The 18,077-nt window shown below is 32.9% G+C and overlaps 1 protein-coding gene across 1 annotated transcript in view; it reads right to left on the bottom strand.

Annotated features, from left to right (window-relative positions):
* The window catches only part of LOC118186408 (glutamate receptor ionotropic, NMDA 3A-like), a 221,883-nt gene that overhangs the window by 19,575 nt on the left and 184,231 nt on the right, over nucleotides 1-18,077 (bottom strand). The window contains exon 12 of the mRNA XM_085812593.1: nucleotides 2,555-2,628. Coding sequence (XP_085668719.1) covers nucleotides 2,555-2,628 — 74 coding nt within the window. The remainder of the gene's footprint in view (nucleotides 1-2,554; nucleotides 2,629-18,077) is intronic.

The raw sequence follows: 18,077 nt of genomic DNA, 5'->3' as shown, positions 1-18,077 counted from the left end.
AAGCTTATAAAAGTATCATCAAAACTGCGATGAATCTTTGTAATGAAGACTCTTTTCGTGTCCTACTTTTGGTTGTGAAAGCTGAAAATCAAAATACCTCATCAGAGACTGATAGGTAACAGTATGAATAGCATTGTATAAATGAAAAAGGAAGTGTTTCGTTCAAATCTAAAATCTCTATTTTCTTGGGATAGATTCGTAGAAGCAAAAGTTTAGATTTTAGGGAAAATAAAATCTGAATGATAATTTGGCCAAATAGACCCGAATTCCAAAATTTTTATGCAGGCAGACTACCTAACATAATGTGAAGTGTCACTTGCGTAATTAAGTTACGAATTTTATGTGATGAAGTTTCTACAATAATTCTTTGATATTATTCAGTGTCTCACAAAAATGATTGGACACTTTGAATTTTTGTATTCTAACTAAAATAAATTAAAACAAAACAAAAACTATTATAAAAATAAAAAAATCTGAATCTGAATCTTGAGATTTTAAATTACGTATAAAGGGGCGTTTTTTTAACGTTTTGTTGTTACCATTATTTATTAAATATCATGTTCTACGTACTCAGACTATAAAATTCTGTTGAACAGCAATATAGTCGTTTTCATTGTTCGCTTTGAAATTATTTTTTTACCAAAAATTCGTTGAAGTATTAAAAAATCTGAAATCGATAATAAAACAAATTTCTAATTCAAATTAGGACTTCCACATGCCCATATTCTATGGAAGATTACGTTATTCAAATTTTGATGGCTCTAGGTACCGTTGTTTTATCACAGTGCGAGAAACAGAGAAAATTTTGGAGATTCTTCATTCTTCAATTTCTTTAAATATAATACAGGGCTCTAATATTTGGTGGCAACAATTTGAAATGTGAATTGCCGTTTAGAGTCTTCAACGCAAAATGCTAAAACGAAATTAATAGTCCTTCTGAGCAAATTTCTCCTTTGGACTAAAAATAAATTAAAATAAAAAGAAAAGCTATTAAATATTTTTTATAGTAAATACATCTTTGAAAGGCTGAAAATTAAATTCAAAAATCAATATCGTTTTTATGAGGAAAAATATTCCCACAAAAATAATCGGACACTTTTAGTAATAGCCAAAAATGACAAAAACTGAAATCGTTTTTGCTACTTAATATCGGTTAGGATTACTTTTACACTTGATTCCTTCATTTAGGCTCTGACAAGTTTTTTTTTGGTTATTTTTGGATGCATGGCCTTTGAATCGCTGCTTATGCTTTGGATCATTGTCCTGGTAGAATTTAAAACTATTTTGTATACTAAGTTTTAGTGCTGACAATGCCAAATTTCAATTCAAGATGTCAAGGTACTTGTAATCCATATAATATGTACCATCTATCAACTCTGCATTACCAACCCCAGAATATGCTATAGATCCCCATACCATAACTTCACTTCCACTGTGTTTAACACTTGGTACTAAGTTTTGCTTCCGAAGTTCTTTGGCATTCGCCCGTCTGAGCAGAAACGATAATAAATCTGCTTCCTTAAACAATACTTTTCGCAGTAGTTGGGTGTCTTTTTTTTTTTTTTTTTTTTTCCCCATCGATTTTGCGAAAGCGAGTCGAAGTTTTCGTTTTTTTTAAAAAAAAACATAAAATTTTTTCTTCTCTACTCGCCCATGATGTCCTACAGATCGCATTACTCTTCTTACAGTTTCTGGATTTACACATAAACCATATAATTCACAATTTCCGAAACAAGTTTAGGATCACTCAGTCTTGGATTCTTTTTAGTATTCCATAGAATTAAGCGTTTCATTCTGTCAGACAACTCAGATGGTCCTCCAGGTCTTTTATTTTGAATTCGATTCAGTTTCTTATAACACGTATATCAAAAACTGTAGAATTACTTAAATTAAATAACTAGGGAAGGCGCAGTGGCTAGCGCAGCAGCACCACAGGTCCGGGGTTCGATTCCCGGGCTGGACAAGGTCGGCCTAGCCCTTCATCCCTTGATTTCCATCACTTGGGACGATAAAATGAGTACTAAGTTCGCTTGGGGACTAAACACTGGGGTTCCTGCGACAAGCTGACCACTTCTTCAGGATAGACTACTTGTTCAGGACGTAGGCTTACGCACCCCGGGCCCGAACGTCAAGAACGGATTTCGGGCACTGCAGGCCTTGGCCCATTAGGGCTGTTACGCTACTAAGTTAAATAAATAGGCAATTTTTTCAAATAGATTTTTCTTTCGTTAGGTGTAAATAAATAACTAATCTGCAGGTTTCTAACGATGTTTCGTAACAAAGCCGTTGCAAGAAAACATTAAAATAACGAATATGTTCTAAAAAGAAAATTCGAATTATAAAAGCAAACGATTCTTAAATTTTTGCCTAGTTTCTTTATCAAAACTAATTGCATAAAATTTCGCTTTTTATTTTTTGCAGACTATTTTAATTAGAAATTATAAAAGTGCCCGATTTATTATTGTGATATTTTTTCCATTTGATCCTAAAACGCCATTTCTTAAATTTATTTAGTTCAAAGAGAGTTTAGGAAATAGATTAGTTCAATACTTACACTTTTCTGATCTCTTGAATCATTTCAAAAAATTGTGATTTGCTCTTTCGTCTTCGAGCTTCTTCTTTGAATTTCTGAAAAATATCAATATACTTTTGGAAGGAAAGAACTTGCAAAGAATGAAGGGAAAATAGCTTTAATGGTTTTTAAAAGAGAAACAACTTTGTAGAGGAGGTGGATCGAAAGTGATAGTGCTATTTCCAGAGTGCAATAAGTAGTTACCATGTTACAGTTCTCTTAGATGTATAAAGTAGTGTTAGAGCGGGAGAGCGTAGTGCGAACTTTTCGGTCCCGTAATGTTAGAGCGGGGTAGCGTAGTGCGAACTTTTCGGTCGCGTAGTGTTAGAGCGGGGTAACGTAGTGCGAAGTTTCTGGTCCCCGAACTTTTTGGTACCGTACTGTTAGAGCGGGGTAGCGTAGTGCGAACTTTCTGGTCCCGTAGTGTTAGAGCGGGGTACCGTAGTGCGAACTTTTTGGTACCGTAGTGCGAACTTTTCGGTCGCGTAGTGTTAGAGCGGGGTAACATAGTGCGAACTTTCTGGTCCCGTAGTGTTAGAGCGGGGTACCGTAGTGCGAACTTTTTGGTACCGTAGTGCGAACTTTTCGGTCGCGTAGTGTTAGAGCGGGGTAACATAGTGCGAACTTTCTGGTCCCGTAGTGTTAGAGCGGGGTACCGTAGTGCGAACTTTTTGGTACCGTAGTGCGAACTTTTCGGTCGCGTAGTGTTAGAGCGGGGTAACATAGTGCGAACTTTCTGGTCCCGTAGTGCGAGAGCGGGGTAGCGTAGTGCGAACTTTTTGATACCGTAGTGCGAACTTTCTGGTCCCGTAGTGTTAGAGCGGGGTAGTGTTAGAGCGGGGTAGCGTAGTGCGAACTTTCTTACATATGTAAAGTTATTTTAGTTTGTTTATTAGGAGAAAGGAGAGTTCTTGCAAATCTCGAAGAATTTTGGTGACGACGGAAGTGATCGGTAAAACAAGTCAAGGTAATTTACGTACCGAATTTAATTCTATTTGACTTTATTTTTATTGAAATGGAATCGTTATTTGAGAAACGAAAACCTATCAAAATGTCTTTTACGAGAACAATTAATGCAATTTTGCAGGAATTAGAAAAGGAAATTCTTGATGAAAAATCTGTAAAAACGAAACTTGTTACTTTAAGAACGTTTATCTGTTGAACTTAATATTTGATACTCAAATATTATATTCGGAATTTTCTTCGAACTATCAGTTTGAAAGGAAATGCGCGAAAGTTGAAGAATACAAAGAAAAATTAGATTTAATACGGGTAGAAACGGAGTTATTCTTCAATCGCAAATGATACAATCTACTAGACGTGTACCGTCGAATTCGAACAAACGGAAACTGAAATTTCCTAAAATAAAATTGAAGCAATTTGGTGGTGAAATTAAAGATTGGTTACCGTTTTGGGGACAATTTCGGCAAATACACGAAGACAAAGAAATTCAAAACGAGGATAAGATGCATTATCTCGTTCAAGTGACCGTACCCGGTACCAGACCACGTGATATTGTAAATACCTTTCCTGCAACTGCCGAAAATTATAAAAAAGTTATAGAAAGCTTTAAAAATAGGTTAGGCAGTGAAGAATTATTAGTAGAATTCTATATTCGGGAATTATTAGGTTTGATTATTAAAAATGTCACTGATCAAAAGGAAAAATGCAGTATATCAGAATTGTATGACAAGTTAGAGCCGTATGTATGTTCGTTGGAGTCAATAGGATAATGACAAGCGATAAATATGCTGCAATGCTGTTTCCGTTCGTGGAATCTTGCATTCCCGAGGAAATTTTACAAGTTTGGCCTAGAAATCATGCATCAATAATTACAACAGAAAATTATCAATTGAAACAATTATTATTGTTTTTCAAAAACGAAGTGGAACGAGAGCAGAGAATTTCTTTGGCAAAAGAAAAAATTGATTCGGGTGCAAAGAAAGAAATTAGAAGAGATAAAAGGTACCACGGTGAACATTTCGTGCCTACAGCGAATGATTTATTCTCAGGCCATAATAAAGCAACCAATTTGAAAAGAATTCTTGCATATTTTGTGAAAAAAATCATGAAAGTCCACATTGCTTCGTTGCTCAGAAAATGACTCTGGGTCATAAGAAGGATGAAATTAAAGAAAAGGGTTGCTTTTCTGCCTCAAAATTGGACATAGGGCCAAACAATGCAAGACAAATGTATACGATGTTTGATATGCTTGAAAAGACATTGGAGTGTCATATGTATTGCACACCAATCACGCGAGCAATGATGTTGAAAAGAATAAAGAAGAGGAAACACAAAACGTATCACTTGCAAGTACCAATTTCCTAGATGAATTGTTTCTTCAAACACTATTAATTAATATCGACGCAAACAAAAAGCAGAAGACAGTAAGGGCACTTACTGTCTTCGACACAGGATCGCGATGTTCATACATATTAAAGGAGACTGCTGTAGACATAGGGTGCCACGCAATTAGATCCGGATCTTTAATTCATGTACTTTTTGGAGGAGTGACAACAAAGAGAGAAATTCACAAACGCTATGAAGTGAACGTTAGAAGCCAGAGAGGTGAATTTTCTAGACGACTAATCTTGTTGGAACAGTCGGAGATGGACCAGTAGTCAGTTTACAGCCTGGACCATGGATAGAAGAACTAAGGCAGAAAAATATCCATATATTTGACGTAGGAAAAAAAGGATTTGAAAATAGTTCTTATTAGAGCTGACGTCGCAGGTGCTTTGTTAACCGGAAGAATTCAGAAATTAGGAAATGGGCTGACTGCTGTGGAATCATTACTTGAATGGACAACCATGGGAAAGATAAAACCCAGCCAATATGCCATCAAGAGGATGCTTTGTGAAGAAACTCATTGAATCAAGATGGTGGGAGGGCCCACCTTGGTTGGCACAGTCGGAAGAAGAATGGCGTCGTTCTATCCCAATCGATAATAAAGAGGAGGTTAATACTGAAAAACATAAAGCACTTATAGTTTCGTTGAGCAATTTTAGCGATATGTCTTCACAATTCTTTGGCTATTTTTCAAACTATAAGAAAGTACTTAGAATGATTGGGTGGATACACAGATTCATAGGAAATAACCGAAAGAGAGAAGAAGAAAGAGAAGAAGGAGAGTTAAAAGTTTATGAATTGATAAGGGCTGAGAAATCTATCGTGAAGATTCTTTTCATCTCATGATTTCATTTCATGATTCTTTTTCATTTGATGATGTCTAGGTTGACTGAAATTAAAGACCATCTGATGATATTAAGAAGCTGAAGTCAATAACTGTGTTCAAAGATGACGAAGGCATTTTGCGTGTCAAGCCTAGGTTGACTGAAAGGAAAGACCATGAAAATTTTATTTATCCGATGTTACTTCCGAAGAATCATAAGATTGTAGAGAAATTGATAATTGATAAACATCTCTCTATGTCTCATGCAGGAATTCACGTACTGATGTCAACACTTAAAGAGACGTTTTGGATCCTGAGAAGCAGAGCTACGATTCGAAAAGCTTTATATGCATGTGTCAGGTGCAGGAGACATGGAGGTAAACGACTACAGATTGTGCCTGCTATTCTACCAGAAAACAGAGTTAGAGATGCTCGTGGTTTCGAGATTGTCGGCGTTGATTTAGCTGGCCCATTAATTTTGAAGGATAAAAGTGCTCGGATATTACTTTTCACATGTGCTGTTTTCAGGGCGGCTCATTTGAAACTGATTTTGCTCATTTCAACTCAAGGATTTCTACTTGGCCTTAGAAGATTTATTGCTCGTAGAGGGAGGCCATCGATAATTTATATCGACAACGGAATCAATTTTGTCGGATCCAATAATCTCTTCAGATCGATTAATTGGAATACCATCGAGATAGAAGCCGCCACAAACAAGATCGATTGGAAGTTCAGTCCACCCACAGCACCATGGTGGGGTGGCTTTTGGGAATGACTTGTTTTCGAATGATTAAGAAGCTTTTGCGTCGAGTCCTAGGCCAGTCGTGTCTGAATTATGAAGAAATGATGAGTGTACTGTGCGACTTCGAGGCAACTGTGAATGCTAGACCACTCACTTATGTGTCAGAGGACTCTGATGTTCTCATCCCTTTGACACAGTCCTTGATTTTAGGTGAAATTCCAGTCTTTGGATTTCCTGACTTGGATCATCTTGGTAAAGTTGACTTCAACAAGAGACTGAGTCATTTACAGAATTTACGAGAGCTCTTGAGAAAGAGATTTAGAAATGAATATCTCGGCCTGCTAGTGCAACGTCCATCTACAGTGCCGATTTCTCAACAGATAAAAATCGGGGACATAGTTCTTATCGAATGTGATGACAAACGCAAGGTGTTGTGGCCTCTAGCAAAAGTCATTGAATTATACCCCGGAAAAGATGGCAATATTCGTGTAGTTCGTGTCAAAACCATCTCTGGAGAATTAGTTCGACCAATCTAGAGAATATTCCCTCTCGAAATACCTTCATCTTTGGAGTCAGATGAGGCAAATGAAACTGAGACACAAGGGAAAGGCAGTTTAGTTTCACAATTGATGAAGAATAATTCATCTACAGATTTATCAAAAGACATTAAGACTGTCGTGACAAGAAATGGACGAAAAATCAAAATTCCTCTAGATTTCTAACCTGAACAATACTTGAGTTATTTTAGTGTAGAAATTTATAAACTTAATTTTCCTTTTGTTTACTACTTAGCCTTGAGATTTGTGTGGATAGTATTTTTTATATTTTGTTTTGATTGATTAAGTATATGTCATCAATCAAAAGGTGAACCCAGCCTCAGGTGTTATCTCTCTAACAGGTACCTCTTCGCAAAATGACTGCACAAAACCAATAAACAAACCAATAGAATTATACAGTAGCGGAATATTGATACATAGAATCGTACATAGAACAGGTATCCAGAGTCCTTATTAAAAACAATACACAAAAATAGAACTGTAGATAACATAATTAACACTGATGAACGGTAACATAATTAACACTGATGAAATATACCGAACTAAATGGCGAAGAAAGCATGTAGAGTAATTTTAAATAAAATTCAATGTGAATAAACTTAATAAAATTGTTTAAATATCTAGAAGATTTAAAATATCTATAAAATATTCCCTGTCGTTCTCAATGCATGTCAGTATCTATAAACATATTACAAAATATCTGTATACTCTCTTTACAAAATTTTAAACTCCCTTTATATAATATTGAAAATAAAATTTTCCTTATCTATTTTAAAAATACAGTACAAAGTCTGTGACCCGGACGTCCATTATCCGGAATGATCTATAATCCGGACCTCAAGTTACGCATGCGCGTTTAGCACACAAAAAAAGAAGCATCTTAAACAACTTACATTGAATGAAATGTTTAATTAAGTAAACAAATAAATATTAAGCTTTTTTTTTGTAAATTTTGATGCCCTTTAGATTATAATTGCTCTTTATTTCATAAATTATGGTTTCATATTTTTAATTGTATAATTTCTGCATGCCATCTTACCAGATTTAAATTGATGATCTATAATCCAGAAAAACCCTTAATCGGGAATCGCCGAAGTCCCGACGAGTCCGGATTACGGACTTTGTACTGTAGTGATCTCTCTGCACTGCGTCATTTCGAGATTAATCCATGTTACATCACTCTTCCATAATTCCTGATGTTATAAATGGAACTAAACCTCAAACAGCCAATAGTAATTTTACAGCAGTATTAATTATCAAATAAAAATGCATCGAGAACCAAAACTAACTCAGTCTGAATTAAGATTTCACCCTCAACATAACGCACTTGCTTTCTACGCTTTGGCCCTAGTTGGACTGCTCCCTTTTTATTTTACTACAAATTTATCAAAAATGTAAACTTTTCGCATATGCATAAATAATGTGCCAACTTGTTTGTGGCTTCAACATATTTGCTGAAATAAAAGTTGAATTAAATCTACCTTGACTGCCAAATTTCTTATTCATTGTGGACTGGAGTTTCAACATCAAAATCTTGCTGTTCATTACGGATTCAACCGCCTGTATTTGACTAACAGAATCTATCACACACACACACACACACACACACATATATATACATATCATTTGATGGTTGCGAATCATGACTTTGATTATATAAATATTATTGATTTGATTTAAAATATATATACATATAGTACTGTAGCTCATTACATATATTTGTATTTCAGTTCTTTAAAACAATGACACTTAAACAATGACACTTAATCACATCAGCTTGTTTAACAATTTTATACCCAATGAGAAATGTATTACCAAGGGATGGTACTTTCTACCATCTGCTTAAATTTTAAGTTACCTACAATACATTAAACCAAATTTAAACAAAACTAGACAAAACCCTAATTTTCAGGAAGAGAAACATTATTACAAGTAAAAATAATAAATAAACAAGCAAGCAAAAAGAATAAAGGACTTACAAATTATAAATATAACAAAGAGTTCAAAGTCCCCTTAAAACTCGCTTACTATTGATAGCAACACCCTGCAGCTTATTATGACATGCATACATATAGATGTTTTGCATGGAAGAAAGGATGAGTCCTAGAATATAATGCAGTGAATAAATAATAATATGCAAGCAACTGTGTCTACCACCTCTTTGCGATACTTTGATTGCTACTTTATCTCTCAGAATATAAACGAAACATCAGTATAAAAATATAATAAACTTAATAATACCCAAAGTACAATAAATTATATTGTAACAAAACGAATTAAAAAATTTACAAGTCTTAAAAAATACCTATTCTCAAACCGCAGTTCGGGAATTAAGGAAGTATCTCATAGCATATAATATTTTATTCTGTATCTCGCTTTTAATACTATATAATCTCCCACAGACTTTATATAAAAAAAATCTATAACATAATAGGTATTTATACTATACGTAGTTCTCGATGTAAAAAACATTCATTATTAACTTGCGTATTGTAAAAATTCCATCTCTGTGAATAAGTATGAATATACTCATATACACATAACTGTAAGTATCTATTTATTACATAATTAATTTAATGAAACTAAATTCATGCAGAAAAATATATAAAAATACCATATATATATTGTTACGAAATGTACAGGCGCAGTAAGATGGCTTCCCCGGAAAGCAGTTTTAGGGTTGCCATAAAATGGCAAGAGAAGGCAGGGTTGCCACATTTGGCGAGAAATCGCCCATTTGGCGACAAAATTGGCTATATACCACGGACGGATGGAGAACTTTCTGGAACGAATTCTTACCGGTTTAGCCCAGAATGTTCTCGAACACAAGCCGAAAGCTATATAAACCCTGCTGGTCCGCAGTCAGTTAGTGTGTGTACCTCGTCTAGCGAGCTGATAATCACTCATTGAGCGAGTGTCTCAAAGTCTAGCGCCGAGTTAGTCGTCGAATTCATCGAGAGAGTCTTTTAGTGCGTCGCGAATTAGTGCATCGTCGAGTTTTGTCTCAGACTGTGCTAAATCGAGCGCTATACTCTTGTGTATCGTCGAGTGCATCGCGTGGAGATTCTCGAGAGTACGTGGAGTTCCGAGAACGAACAAACAGAGTCGGGAGCTGTACTCTGGTGCTTTGCAGTGAAGCTGTCTTCACCGTTATAGCCTGATAACCTGGAGGCTGTGTCGCTGATCGTGTCAGCGTGTTTATAGTAGATCTTCGACGACTGTAAAACTGTTTTGCAGCTGTCCTCATTAATATTGGTAAATAAAGTGTGTTTCGATACTTCATCACGTGTCGTCGTTATTCACTCCAAATCTACGAACACCGTACGAACGTGAAGGAAGAAAATAACGTAACAATATTAATAATTTATTATTACAAAAGGTTTTTCATATATCATTCCCCAAGGAACATACATTTAATTAAAGCGATGAATTATTGGAATAAATCTGAGTTGGTGTTTTAGGTACAAGTTCTTTAGATTTCTACTGTAGAAGAAAACACTTTAAAAAGTGTATAGAAATATTATTTTGAACTGTAAAATTTCTAAATAGTAAAATTAAAAAGTAAAATTTAAAGTACTGAAAAGATAGCTATTGTTATCGATTGTAGATTATATAATATAAAAATCTGATCTGTACACCACATGACTTCCTTGTACGGAATATTAAATTATACGCATTTTTTCTTGCATTTCTTTTAAACTTATTGGATTCAATTAAATCTACTTCTCCCACAGCGCATAAACCACAATACAATAAATGCATTCTTTAAAATTCACTTTGTTTACCATAGCGACACTCTGGCACTAGGTTTACTTAACAGTATTATATTTCGTTCATATTATAACTCAGAATGCACAAAATTTATATCATTTAAAGAATTATCTAATCGTTCCCACATGTTCTATTCAAATACTATAACAAAGCCAGAACGATGTATAAAAGAAATTAAGCAAACAAAACGAAAAAGAAACAGTTTTTCACAGACGATTGGGTATTTCTCATTCAATTAAATCAGTTTTCACTTCGCGACAAGGCAAAAATACATAAAAACTCAAAATGTCTATATTAAAAATTACGAAGTAAATCTTAAATACTTATTTCCTCGAAAAAATTCCAGAAAGGATTAAGCATGATTTAATTCGCAATAATAAATGAAGGCGTTATTTTTGTGTTGCGAAGCTTAGTCTCTCTAGATTGGCAACAAATCTACAATTCTGCTGTTTCAAATGTAATCAAATATGTCCGCCATGTTATTTAAAACTTAACCGCACTTAAACGGCTTTTAAATTGTTGATAATTGTACAAATATTGCTTTCAGAATTACGAAAGGCATAAAAACCTTAATCGGAAGATAAGAACAACATAATTCAATCATTTTTAAAGCAAAAAATGTACAATTTACAAACATATAAGAGTAAAGATACTGAGATCACTGAGCCGGGTAACAGAGTAGATATATATATATATAAATATATTTATATAAGTTTGACGCGGCCGATTGAAACCAAAATACGAGGTGCACATCTACATGCTATACTAGTCTTATATACAAAATTTCAACGTTCTGAGGCTACTCGTTTTTGAGTTATGCGAGATACGTAAGTTCGTACGTATAAACGTTCGTACAGACGCCACGAAAAATTCTCTTTAGAATTCATTTTAAAGCAGTTTTTTAGTTTTTTTGGAGGAAAAGAGTGTTTTATTCTGTCCTTACGTTTAGATATCACGGAAAAACATCGTTAAATTGTATTCGAAAGCGGTCAAAGTGAATATTTTCGTTTAAATATGTTGCCCGAAGCTTTTCGCGATTACAATACTTCCTTTTTACTTCGTACAAGGAAGTAAAAATACTAATAATACTTCGTGCTGAGCATTTCCTGCATTTACAATGCCAAATGAAACTTATGTAGTGCAGTATTTAGCAATATAAATAAATCTTCTGTACAGCCTTATACAAATGCAGTTAAAATTACTGTCATTGCAATTAAGCGGATATAGCACATATAGTTACATTTGTTTAAAAAAAGTTTTATGTTAATATCTATAGAAACAAATAAATTTAGTACAGAAAATTGTAACTACCATTTTCGCAGTATAACTAATGAAAGAAAATAATGTTTAAATATTACTCTAACTATATTTGAAAGCAGTACTAAAACAGTGCCCTTACAAGACTCATGATCCGAAAAGCTTTGAATTTAATTCTCTTGTAAAAACTTCCAATTACTTCTGCAAAATTCATACCCACAAAAGAAATACTACACCTAAATCAATTGATTATACAGTGAAACTTTCTTAAAACAATCAACTCCACAATTCCAGGTAATGCCAGTTTTCTGTAGCCTAAGAAAAGTATGAGTGATTTGAAGTACTGCTATTTAATTATGTTTCTGACAAATGTGTCACTGTCATTTAAGAAAATAACCACTATATGAGGTTTCACTTAATGTAATTTTTTTCAAATAAATAATTTACCTTTTATACTCCCAAAGACTAGTACATTTAATATTACATAAATCTTATTCACAAATCTATTTCCATTTCAAAAGCAATTTATGAAAAACATTTAAAATTTTCTTCATCAAACTAATAATAATAATAATTAAAGTATGCATAAAAATTATTATATGTGTTTTAACAAAATAGCACAAAATATTTAATGTAAAAATGTGGTTCTGGTCTCATACTTATAAAGAAAAATCTGATGTATACACCACATGACTTCCTTGTACGGAATATTAATTACACGCATTTTTTCTTGCATTTCATTTAAACTTATTGGATTGAATTAAATCTACTTCGCCGACAGGGCATAAACCACAACAGAATAAATGCATTCTTTAAAATCCACTCTAGTATTTGTTTACAATAGCGACACTCTGGCGCTAGATTCACTTAACAGTATTAATAATTGTATAACAGTTAACATATATAATAATTATCTAACGGAAACTAAGTATTATACAATCCAATAATTATATAACAGTTAACTTATATATTTCGTTCAAATTGTAACTCATAATGCACAAAATTTATATCATTTAAAGAATAGAATTATCTAATCGTTGCCACATGTTCTATTCAAATACTATAATAAAGCTAGAACGATGTATAAAAGAAATTAAGCAAACAAAACAAAAAAGAAGCAGTTTTTCACAGACGATTGAGTATTTCTCATTCAATTAATTCCGTTCTCACTTCGCGAGAAGGCAAAAATACATAAAACTCAAAATATCTATATTAAAAATTACGAAGTAAATCTTAAACACTTATTTCCTCGAAAAAATTCCAGAAAGGATTAAGCATGATTTAATTGGCAATAATAAATGAAGGCGTTATCTTTGTTGTTGCGAAGCTACGTTTCTCCAGATTGGCAACAAATCCACTAGTCTGCTGTTTCAAATGTAAACAAACAATGGCCGCCATCAAGAAAAGGATTAGGCTTAGCGGCACTTAAACAACTTTAAAATTGTTGATAATTCTAAAAATATTGCATAGAGATTTACTAAAGGCATAAAAACCATAACCGGAAGATAAAAACAACATAATTCAATCATTTTTAAAGCAAAAAATGTACAATTTACAAACATATAAGAGTAAAGAAACTGAGATCACTGAGCCGGGTAAGAGAGTGGATATGTATATAAATATATTTATATACGTTTGGTGCGGCCGATTGCAACCAAAATACGAGGTGCACATCTACATGTTCTAGCAGTCCTATATACAAAATTTCAACGTTCTGAGGCTACTCGTTTTTGAGTTATGCGAGATACGTACGTACGTACATACGTTCGTACAGACGCCACGAAACATTCTCTTCAGAATTCATTTTAAAGCAGTTTTATAATTTTTTTGGAGGAAAAAAGTCTTTTATTCTGTCCTTACGTACAGATGTCACGCAAAAACATCGTTAAATTGCATTCGATAGCTGTCAAAAGGGATATTTTCGTTGAAATATGCTGCCTGAAACTTTTCGCGATTGCAATACTTCTTTTTTACTTCGTACAAGGAAGTAAAAATAGACCAAAAAGAAGAAACAATGTAAGCTACTATGATCATCTAAATTTTCACATAATTTTAGTAGTGGAAAAAAGATTCCTTAAGCTTGTATGTCTTGTCTACCCCATTCAATAAGTAATAAACACATTAAATATTTCAATGTTTACTTCATTAATAAAACTTACCTTTTTTGCTCGCGAAATATAATTAGTACATTTTTTAAAATATTTAAAAAAAAAAAAAAAATCTTTTTGCTCGGCTACATCACATTAGTCGAAAAATTTAAAATTGAATCATGCAAGATCATTTTTAATCAAGGTATGCTCAAATTTATTAGTACAAAATATTCAAATGATAAAGCATCTACATGAACAAGCTTTAAAAAGTATTTCTAAACTGTAATCAATAAAACAAATTTTCAAAAATACAGTTTGAGTAGAACGCAAAAACTATATTTCTGCATCTGATCTAAACACACTGAACCAAATTATGAAATCTGAAATTAACCCTTTTCAGTCTTTAAGCACATTGCTTTTTAGGATAAAAGTAAAGATGGAAAATCAATTTCACGCACAGAAACTCCATTTCAGAACTAGTCAACTATCAGCAAAGTTCTCTCAAACATTAGACACGATTACATGTGCATGGTTTTAGTGGTATTTGCTTTCATATTCACAGTCAGTGCTGGTGTTTTATTACTTATTAATATGTAAATAGTAAAACACAGTAAAATTTGTAATATAGTAAGTCATTTATTGCATTACTACAGCGTACTATCCACGAAGACCATAACACAAACATCGCACAACATTAACAAGAACGCCGTCACCATATGAACTTGGTCGCGTTAAAGAGATGTTGGTTGATACCGGTGTTTATTTGTAATATCAGAAATGTAAGTGCGTATGTGTGTCTATTCAGAGAACCAACTCGTGGCTAAAACCACCTCCCTAAGACGACTGCTTCTGAAAGAAACCAGTATTTCTGAAAACAAGTATATTTTGGTATTGAACATTCCCTCTGTAAGGCGACCATTCACAAAGAAAATTCTGCAAGTGTGGCTGGTCGCCTTAGAGAAATTCATTTTGTGCACCAAATGAACCTCTCTAAGACGAGATCACCTCTAAAAGATGAACGTATTTCTCACAACGTGAGTATATATTGGTACTGAGCATCATCTCTCTAAGGCGACCACTTGCAAAGACGCATTTTTATTTGCGGCTGGTCACGTAAAATTCCTTAATGCTCTTGAAAAACAGAAAAAATTATCAAATATGTAAAAATGCTTTCATGCAAGTTTCCAAAGTTTTGTTGAAGCAACAGTTTCAATACGCATATCTTCCTTAAATAAACATATAAATACGAAATTATGATATAAAATATCGTGAAATCACTCAATGAGTTTAAAAAGTACAAACGTTTATCAAATATTATGTTTTTTCAAATCAAAAGTTATCAAAGTTTATCAAATATTTCGTAGCGAGGGTAACGTAATGAGGTCTAACGTAGAGCGGGGTAATGAACCGTAGTGTAGCGTAGCGTAACGTAACATAGTGCCGGGTAACGTAGCGTAACATAACTTAAGATACTGCGGGGTTACATAGCGTAACGTAATACAGAAATAAAGTGATACAGAAAAATACATTTTCACGTATAATTGCGCTAAAATCATCTATATATGTACAAAATTCATAATATTTTACACATAATTTATATTTGAATGCGTACAAAGAATTAAAACGAAACATTTTATTCACTTTTAAAACAAGAATTAAAATTAAAAAAAATTAAAGAATACAATAAAAACTAATAAACATCTGAATATTACGCACAAAGGCGCTTTTTTTTTTTAATGTTTTGGGTGTTACCTTTCTTTATTAAATATCATGTTCTTCGCACTTAAACCATAAAATTAAATTCAACAGCAAATTTTAAAGCGAGCGTAACTTTAGAATTTCCGATACAGAGTCTCGCGCGCCGGAGATAAAAATATTTTTTTTTTCGTCCTGGTTTTGAATTCGTTGAGTTTGTTAATAAAAAATTCTTTAATGTCTGACAAAATATGAAATAGATAAAAAAAACAAATTCTAAATTTGGGCTTCTAAATGCCCATATTCGGTGAAGGATTACGATATTCAAAATTGAATGGCTCTAAGTATCGCTGTTTTATCAACATGCAAGAAACATACATTTATGCAAATTCTTCATTATTTAATTTCTTTAAATATAATATGGGGCTGTAATATTTGGTAGCAACAGTTTGAAAAGTGAATCGACGCAAAATATCAAAACGAAATTAAGAGCTCTTCTGGGCTAATAAAATTAAAAAACCACATGACTTCCTTGCACGGAATATTAAATTATACGCATTTTTTTTTTTTTTTGCATTTTATTTAAACTTATTAGATTGAATTAAACCTACTTCGCCGACAGCGCATAAACCACAGTAGAATAAATGCATTCTTTTAAAATTCACTTTGTTTACCATAGCGACACTCTGGCGCTAGGCTTACTTAACAGTATTATATTTCATTCATATTATAACTCAGAATGCACAAAATGTATATCATTTAAAGAATTATCTAATCGTTGCCACATGCTCTATTCAAATACTATAATAAAGCTAGAATTATGTATAAAAGAAATTAAGCAAACAAAGCAAAAAGAAACAGTTTTTCACAGACGATTGAGTATTTCTCATTGAATTAATTCAGTTCTCACTTCGCGAGAAGGCAAAAATACATAAAAACTCAAAATATCTTTATTAAAAATTACGAAGTAAATCTCAAACGCGTATTTCCTCGGAAAAATTCCAGAAAGAATTAAGCATGATTTAATTGGCAATAATAAATGAAGGCGTTATTTTTTGTTGTTGCGAAGCTATGTTTCTCTTAGATTGGCAACAAATCCACTAGTCTCCTGTTTCAAATGTAAACATCAATGGCCGCCATTAAAAACAGGCTTAGCGGCAATTAAACAAATTTAAAATTGCTGATAATTTTAAAAATATTGCACACAGATTTACTAAAGGCATAAAATCCTTAACCGGAAGATAAAAACAACATAATTCAATCCTTTTTAAAGCAAAAATGTACAATTTACAAACATATAGGAGTAAAGAAACTGAGATCACTGTGCTGAGTAACAGAGTGGATATATATATAAATATAGTATTTATATACGTTTGGTGCGGCCGATTGCAACCAAAATACGAGGTGCACATCTACATGTTATAGCAGTCCTATATACAAAATTTCAACGTTCTGAGGCTACTCGTTTTTGAGTTATGCGAGATACGTACGCACGTACGTACATACATACGTTCGTACAGACGCCACGAAAAATTCTCTTTAGAATTAATTTTAAAGCATTTTTATAATTTTTTTGAAGGAATAGAGTATTTTATTCTGTCTTTATGTACAGATATCACGCAAAAACATCGTTAAATTGCATTCGATAGCGGTCAAAATGGATATTTTCGTTGAAATATGCTGCCTGAAACTTTTCGCGATTACAATACTTCCTTTTTACTTCGTACAAGGAAGTAAAAAGTATTAATTTTTTGGGGAAAAACTCCTTTCATTTTAATTTCATAAAAATAATGAAATAAAGTATCATATGGTTTGATGGAAAGAATATATTAAATAATTCTCTTTCCAGAAATCGTCTGCAATTTTATATCGTAATACCTTGACACATTTATAAAAAGAATGATTAATTTGAAAATACAATTGAATGGATAGATTTCATATTCATCCAATCTTTTTTTATTCCTGATATAAAACATAAATTCTGTAACACTGTTCCCATTAAAATATTTGATAAATTATTTTTCAGCATTGCTGTTCATCGATTCTTTTATGAGTTTTAAATAAAAGCTTTTAAAAAATCTCTTTTTCTTAGATTTGATTGCAACAAATGAGTGAAAAGTAACAGCAAGTGAAAGTAAATTCTAAAAGATTTCCTATTCCCAAAGGAAGAAATAATAAACTTATGTATTATTGTTTTTGAAGAGCGCTAAGAAACAGAGCC

The sequence above is a fragment of the Stegodyphus dumicola genome, chromosome 3 (genome assembly GCF_044657685.1).
Source record: "Stegodyphus dumicola isolate Sdum_Otavi_A_Nest chromosome 3, ASM4465768v1".
Classification (NCBI taxonomy): Eukaryota; Metazoa; Arthropoda; class Arachnida; order Araneae; family Eresidae; genus Stegodyphus; species Stegodyphus dumicola.
This window is presented reverse-complemented; position numbering and strand designations above follow the sequence as displayed.